The sequence below is a fragment of the Papilio machaon genome, chromosome 17 (assembly GCF_912999745.1).
Source record: "Papilio machaon chromosome 17, ilPapMach1.1, whole genome shotgun sequence".
NCBI classification, from domain to species: domain Eukaryota; kingdom Metazoa; phylum Arthropoda; class Insecta; order Lepidoptera; family Papilionidae; genus Papilio; species Papilio machaon.
The window spans coordinates 3,978,792-3,986,689 of record NC_060002.1 but is presented as its reverse complement, the minus strand read 5'-3'; the positions used below and the strand labels follow the sequence as shown (position 1 = coordinate 3,986,689).

General features: G+C 49.9%; 1 protein-coding gene across 1 annotated transcript; it reads left to right on the top strand.

Annotated features, from left to right (window-relative positions):
- The first annotated feature begins 6,544 nt into the window (after nucleotides 1-6,544).
- LOC123721902 lies at nucleotides 6,545-7,834 on the top strand. The gene is made up of 4 exons (XM_045681999.1): nucleotides 6,545-6,643; nucleotides 6,852-7,011; nucleotides 7,043-7,168; nucleotides 7,386-7,834. Exons 1-4 carry the CDS (start codon nucleotides 6,545-6,547, stop codon nucleotides 7,793-7,795), a joined length of 795 nt encoding a protein of 264 aa, XP_045537955.1. The 3' UTR covers nucleotides 7,796-7,834.
- Nucleotides 7,835-7,898: the final 64 nt, after the last annotated feature.

The following is a 7,898-nucleotide window of genomic DNA, read 5'->3' as shown; positions in this document are numbered from 1 at the left end:
AAGAGCATGTAAGATCCAAAGAGTATGTAACTATTTCGTAGTACTACTCCGTTCACACTAGGCCAGTCGCACTCGAAATCAGCGTTGACATACAACTGGCCTAATGTGGACACCCATGGAAGCCAATAAGCCAGTCCTAGGACCAAGTATATATAGTCTATTCTTTATCTGAGAGCCAGTCTGACCGATAAGTGGGATGATGTTCTACTTTTCAGACCAGTTCGGCCATTCCACCGCAACTGGTATAGTGTGGACGGTCTGGGACAGGCCAGTCCAGTTCTAACTAAACAATTGTATAGGTACCACACGTTTTTATTTTATCTAGAATGTTTAATCTGTCAATATTCTTATTTTGTTATTTTTGCTTTTTTTAATAAGACTGGCGTAACTAAGTTTTAAAAATAGAGCTCCAAAGCCCTAAAGCAACTACGAATGGAAAGAGCTGTTACCTATTAATAAAATGGTAATTGAGTGCTTTTAGAGGTTATAAAATGTATTTTTGTCGCTAATTTATGCTCCCCGGATCTTCTGCCCTGAGCTGCTTTTATAGTAAAGCCGACCCCCCTTATCACTAATTTACTTTTTAACCCAAGATTTTTTTTACTATTTAATTCATAATTAATTTCTTTTACAAGTTCCTGAAATACTAAATTGAAGGCTTGCTTATGTAGTCTATTCCATTTTTTCTCGACCACATTGTCCCTGTAGTCTTTACTAAGCCACGCCTCAGACTGGACTGGCGTAATGCGGACAACATCGTCCATGACAGGTCAGCGCGACTGGCATACTGAGCTGGCCTGGTGTGAACGAGGCATAAGTCAGGACTTGGAACAAATTTGTGTGCAATGGCTTTCTGGTTCTGATCGTAAAGCTTTTGTTCGGAAGATTAAGGAATACAATTTCACATTATGCATGTGTGGTCTGGCAGCTTTGGGATCTCCATCTTTTATTTTTCTCGTTTCTTTTAAATGGCATTCATGTTTACAATAATAACCTTTATACGCCTTATTAACCCTTAATCAGGCCCATGTGCATTGGCATTAAAACATATTTTTAAATATGGTGAGTTCTTAATTTTTACCTTGTCAGTGTATAGGTACTTAAGATATTTTCATAAAAAAATATTAAAATCAAGACAAAAAGTGGATTTTTTGTCAACGTAGTACTGTTTAATTAATGTTTTGTAAAAACTGTTGTCATATTTTTTAATCAATGATTAAATTAGGCTCCGATTATCACTATGCTCTACCATATTGTTGTGGTTTTAATCCAAACCAAATTGGAACAAGGGCAAATCTTATAACCAAGATAAGAATTTTTAGCTCAGTTACACCTGAATTTTTGCAAGAATTTTTAATTAAATGAAAATAAAAGATAAAATTGATGGTAAACAATTTATTAATAATTCCTCAATGTAATTAAATTAAAAACATCGAATGTAAAAATTAAACAAATTCCAATAGTTACATTATTTTTCGCAGATAGATTTTTTAAACGTCATATTACACAAGCATTAAAGATCTCAATCTTCACACGTCGTCTTCACTCTTAGCACGTCGTCTTCAATCTTCACACGTCGTCTTCAATCTTCGCACGTCGTCTTCAATCTTCGCACGTCGTCTTCAATCTTGGCACGTCGTCTTCAATCTTGGCACGTCGTCTTCAATCTTCGCACGTCGTCTTCAATCTTCGCACGTCGTCTTCAATCTTCGCACGTCGTCTTCAATCTTGGCACGTCGTCTTCAATCTTGGCACGTCGTCTTCAATCTTGGCACGTCGTCTTCAATCTTGGCACGTCGTCTTCAATCTTCGCACGTCGTCTTCAATCTTCGCACGTCGTCTTCAATCTTCGCACGTCGTCTTCAATCTTCGCACTTCGTCTTCGATCTTAGCATGTCGTCTTCGATCTTAGCATGTCGTCTTCAATCTTCGATCTTAGCATGTCGTCTTCAATCTTCGATCTTAGCATGTCGTCTTCAATCTTCGCAAGTGGTCTTCAATCTTCTCGCACGTCGTTTTCAATCTTCTCGCACGTCGTCTTCAATCTTCTCGCACGTCGTCTTCAATCTTCTCGCACGTCGTCTTCAATCTTCTCGCACGTCGTCTTCAATCTTCTCGCACGTCGTCTTCAATCTTCTCGCACGTCGTCTTCAATCTTCTCGCACGTCGTCTTCAATCTTCTCGCACGTCGTCTTCAATCTTCTCGCACGTCGTCTTCAATCTTCTCGCACGTCGTCTTCAATCTTCACACGTCGTCTTCAATCTTCGCACTTCGTCTTCAATTTTAGCAAGTCGTCTTCAATCTTGAGACGTGAATCTTTATTTTTTCTTTATTCTTCGCGTAGTTTAAAAAATAGGAGCTAATCTTCAATGCAAGTAAGTTAACTGCACTTTAGAGTCTTCAGAGTTTGACTTTGATTTTCCTCCTCTCTTCCATCTTCACATATTTAATCTCCGTCTTCTGACTTCGGTTTTTAGTCTTCGGTCTTTCTTCCGTTTTCTATGTTCGGGTTTCGGGCTTCGTTTCTCCTACTCGAGTCTCTCTTCTGTATTCGTGACTAAGCCTGAAGACAGAAGTTTTCTCGCTTCGTCTTCGAGTTTTTGTCTTTAATTGTCTGGCTTCGTATTCAGTTTTTAAATTTCATCTTCGGGCCTCGGTCTTCTGTCGTCGGGTTCGACTTCTAAGCTTCGGGCTTCGTCTTCATTCTTCGGATACGTTTTCAGTCTTGTTGCTTTGTTTTATGTTTTCATGTTTTTTTTTTCGGGCTTCTATATTCCAGTCTCGGACTACATCTTCAGTCTTCGTCTTTTTCGCTCTTCGTCTTCAGTTTTCCAGCTTGCGTCTTTAGTTTTCCCACAGGCTCCACTTCAGGCCTCCGTTTTCTGGTGGTCTTCTGTTTTTCTGTCTTCAGCCTTCTTTTTCTGTCTTCAGCCTTCTTTTTCTGTCTTCAGCCTTCTTTTTCTGTCTTCAGTCTTCTTTTTCTGTCTTCAGTCTTCTTTTTCTGTTTTCAGTCTTCTTTTTCTGTTTTCAGTCTTCTTTTTCTTTTTTCAGTCTTCTTTTTCTGTTTTCAGTCTTCTTTTTCTGTTTTCAGTCTTAGAGCTTTGCTTTCTTCGCTCTTTGTCTTTAGTCTACTGGCTTCTTTTTCTGTCTTCGCTCTTCGTCTTTAAGTCTTCAGTGTTCGGGCTTTGTATTCAGTCTTAGTTTTAAGTCTTCGTGCTTCGTCTTCTGTCTTCGTGCTTCGTTTTTCGTCTTTCGCGCTTCGACTTCAGTCTTCGGACTTCGTCTGTATATTCAATTTTAAAGTTTCATCTTCAGTAATTCCCGTCTTCGATCTTAGGTTTTCACTCTTCGTCTTCAACACCAGCTGTTCTCGGAGTTAAGATTTCATAACTATCCTTTTGCTTTGATTGTTCCTTGATTTTTTCAATTTCTTTGTTGTATCGTTGACCTTTGTCTATAATTTATCTTTAGTTGTATTCATTGATCTTTTGTAGTATCTGCAGTTACATTTGATGGATTTAAAGCTCTTTTTTTATCCATTTAGTTTTATGCTAAGCGTAATATTTTTTTCACTGTTTATTTGATTGAATTGTTTATTATTGCGTTGAATTTACCTAACGGTATCTAAAACGCAGTCAGCTGTATGCCACGTATATGTTCTTGAAAACTGCCTCAGTTATATATTTAATTACTTGAAACTTGTTTCAATTATGCAAATTTTTAGCATTATACGCCTTTCTTTAGAAATAATTTTTCGGAAGATGATTTTGCGACCCATACATTGTTGGCGTTAATTTTATTATTGGCGTCTTTTTCTTACAGTTTAAGAGTTCTTCTAGTTTGTACGACTTCAGTATATAGTTTGTATAAATAAATTATACCCAGGAATAACTTATAACTTTCTAATTTGACATACAATTTTAGGTAACAAGACCATCGTAAGATTACATCTGTGGACAATGTTGTTAGCACACCCTATTTTTGGAACATCGATTTTGTAATAAAGTTTACTCGTCAACAAGAATTTCAATTTTAATGTAATAAATATTGATTTACCTTTATTTTTCTGAAACAAATGTATTTTAAACAATCATAATATGTCATCGGAAATTTTCTTACCTCGCTGTTACCATTTGGTTCTGTAAACAAATTATTTTAATGCCTACCTAGTATAATTTAAAATCGTACCAAACAAAAAAAAACTAAGCTGTAATAAAAATTAACAGTTATAAAATAATTTAATTATCCTGAAATTCATTAATGAGCATTTCAAAAATGTAGGAAAAAGCGACAAGACCATTAGATTGTTCATGATAAATAACTATTGGAATAAATTCTAGGTCAAACAAAAAATTTAATCGTGAAAGCTGTCAGCATTCATACCTCATTTATTGTTACTTCATCAAAAGTCAAACCGTCGACTTCGTGTTAAAATATTTGTGATAGGTCAATTCCAAAGAGCAGCAGTCTGCAGGACATTCTGATCAGTCTTAAAAGTACGATCGTAGCAAGAGGAAGCCAGGGTCACATGTGCTAGTAAGGCAGGCAGACTAAACATCGGCAACTGAAAACTTAGGACAAAAACACAGCAAATTGTAAACACATGTATGCTCACAAGAAGAATGAAGCGTCCAAGGCAGGTCGCGGTGCTGGAGGACGTGAGGACCCCACGTGACCACACGTAACCTGGAGCCGGATGTTGAAACGCCGACAGCAACCGAAAGACGGTGCTCCTTGGTAGCCTACGAAGCAGAAGAATTGTATACCTCCAAAGGAAGCGAAGACAGAGTGACCAGAGTTGAAGAGATGCGCAGCAACCGGAACGGGTAGGCGTGCCACCAACAGCGATCGCAGTGAAGGCGCGCACAGCGACTGAGGCTACGGGTGAAGATGTGTGCAGTAACCGGACAGACAGGCGATGGCGTGAGCTGTAACCGGACTTCCCGCGAAGGTCCGCGCAGCGACCAGAGTTGCAGGCGGAGGCGCGCAAAGCGGCCAGAGTTGCAGGCGGAGGCGCGCAGCAACCGGAACAGATAGACGTGCTACCTGCAGCGATCGGAACTGCAGGCGGAGGTGCGCGCAACGCCCGGCGCTGCAGGCGGTGGTACGCGCAACGACCGGCGCTGCAGGTGGAGAGGCACGCTGCGACCGGAGTTGCTGGCGGAGGCGCGCGCAACAACCGGCGCTGCAGGTGGAGAGGCACGCTGCGACCGGAGTTGCTGGCGGAGGCGCGCGCAACAACCGGCGCTGCAGGTGGAGAGGCGCGCTGTGACCGGAGTTGCAGGCGAAGGCGCGCAGCAACCGGAACAGATAGACGTGCTACCTGCAGCGATCGGAACTGCAGGCGGAGGTGCGCGCAACGCCCGGCGCTGCAGGTGGAGAGGCGCGCTGTGACCGGAGTTGCAGGCGAAGGCGCGCAGCAACCGGAACAGATAGACGTGCTACCTGCAGCGATCGGAACTGCAGGCGGAGGTGCGCGCAACGCCCGGCGCTGCAGGTGGAGAGGCGCGCTGTGACCGGAGTTGCAGGCGAAGGCGCGCAGCAACCGGAACAGATAGACGTGCTACCTGCAGCGATCGGAACTGCAGGCGGAGGTGCGCGCAACGCCCGGCGCTGCAGGTGGAGAGGCGCGCTGTGACCGGAGTTGCAGGCGAAGGCGCGCAGCAACCGGAACAGATAGACGTGCTACCTGCAGCGATCGGAACTGCAGGCGGAGGTGCGCGCAACGAACGGCGTTGCAAGTGGAGAGGCGCGCTGCAACCGGCGTTGCTGGCGGAGGCGCGCAGCAACCGGAACAGATAGACGTGCTACCTGCATTGATTGGAACTGCAGGCGGAGGTGCGCGCAACGCCCGGCGCTGCAGGTGGAGAGGCGCGCTGTGACTGGAGTTGCAGGCGAAGGCGCGCAGCAACCGGAACAGATAGACGTGCTACCTGCAGCGATCGGAACTGCAGGCGGAGGTGCGCGAAACGCCCAGCGCTGCAGGTGGAGAGGCGCGCTGTGATCGGAGTTGCAGGCGGAGGAGCGCGCAACAACCGGCGCTACAGGTGGAGAGGCGCACTGCGACCGGAGTTGCTGGCGGAGAGGCGCACTGCGACCGGAGTTGCTGGCGGAGAGGCGCGCTGCGACCGGAGTTGCTGGCGGAGAGGCGCGCTGCGACCGGAGTAGCTGGCGGAGGCGCGCGCAACAACCGGCGTTGCTGGCGGAGGTGCGCGCAACAACCGGCGCTACAGGTGGAGAGGCGCACTGCGACCGGAGTTGCTGGCGGAGAGGCGCACTGCGACCGGCGCTACAGGTGGAGAGGCGCGCTGCGACCGGCGTTGCTGGCGGAGGCGCGCGCAACAACCGGCGTTGCTGGCGGAGGTGCGCGCAACAACCGGCGCTACAGGTGGAGAGGCGCACTGCGACCGGAGTTGCTGGCGGAGAGGCGCACTGCGACCGGAGTTGCTGGCGGAGAGGCGCGCTGCGACCGGAGTTGCTGGCGGAGAGGCGCGCTGCGACCGGAGTAGCTGGCGGAGGCGCGCGCAACAACCGGCGCTGCAGATGGAGAGGCGCGCTGTGACCGGAGTTGCTGGCGGAGGCGCGCGCAACAACCGGCGCTACAGGTGGAGAGGCGCGCTGCGACCGGAGTTGCTGGCGGAGGTGCGCGCAACGCCCGGCGCTGCAGGTGGAGAGGCGCGCTGTGACCGGAGTTGCAGGCGAAGGCGCGCAGCAACCGGAACAGATAGACGTGCTACCTGCAGCGATCGGAACTGCAGGCGGAGGTGCGCGCAACGAACGGCGTTGCAAGTGGAGAGGCGCGCTGCAACCGGCGTTGCTGGCGGAGGCGCGCAGCAACCGGAACAGATAGACGTGCTACCTGCAGCGATTGGAACTGCAGGCGGAGGTGCGCGAAACGCCCAGCGCTGCAGGTGGAGAGGCGCGCTGTGATCGGAGTTGCAGGCGGAGGAGCGCGCAACAACCGGCGCTACAGGTGGAGAGGCGCGCTGCGACCGGCGTTGCTGGCGGAGGCGCGCGTAACAACCGGCGTTGCTGGCGGAGGCGCGCGTAACAACCGGCGTTGCTGGCGGAGGTGCGCGCAACAACCGGCGCTACAGGTGGAGAGGCGCACTGCGACCGGAGTTGCTGGCGGAGAGGCGCACTGCGACCGGAGTTGCTGGCGGAGAGGCGCGCGCAACAACCGGCGCTGCAGGTGGAGAGGCGCGCTGTGACCGGAGTTGCAGGCGAAGGCGCGCAGCAACCGGAACAGATAGACGTGCTACCTGCAGCGATCGTAACTGCAGGCGGACGTGCGCGCAACGCCCGGCGCTGCAGGTGGAGTGGCGCGCTGCGACCGGCGTTACTGGCGGAGGCGCGCGCAACAACCGGCGCTACAGGTGGAGAGGCGCGCTGCGACCGGAGTTGCTGGCGGAGGCGCGCGCAACAACCGGCGCTACAGGTGGAGGCGCGCTGCGACCGGAGTTGCTGGCGGAGGCGCGCGTAACAACCGGCGCTACAGGTGGAGAGGCGCGCTGCGACCGGCGTTGCTGGCGGAGGCGCGCGCAACAACCGGCGCTACAGGTGGAGAGGCGCGCTGCGACCGGCGTTGCTGGCGGAGGCGCGCGCAACAACCGGCGCTACAGGTGGAGAGGCGCGCTGCGACCGGCGTTGCTGGCGGAGGCGCGCGCAACAACCGGCGCTGCAGGTGGAGAGGCGCGCTGCGACCGGCGTTGCTGGCGGAGGCGCGCGCAACAACCGGCGCTGCAGGTGGAGAGGCGCGCTGTGACCGGAGTTGCAGGCGAAGGCGCGCTGTGACCGGAGTTGCAGGAGAAGGCGCGCAGCAACCGGAACAGATAGACGTGCTACCTGCAGTGATCTGAACTGCAGGCGGAGGTGCACGCAACGAACGGCGCTGCAG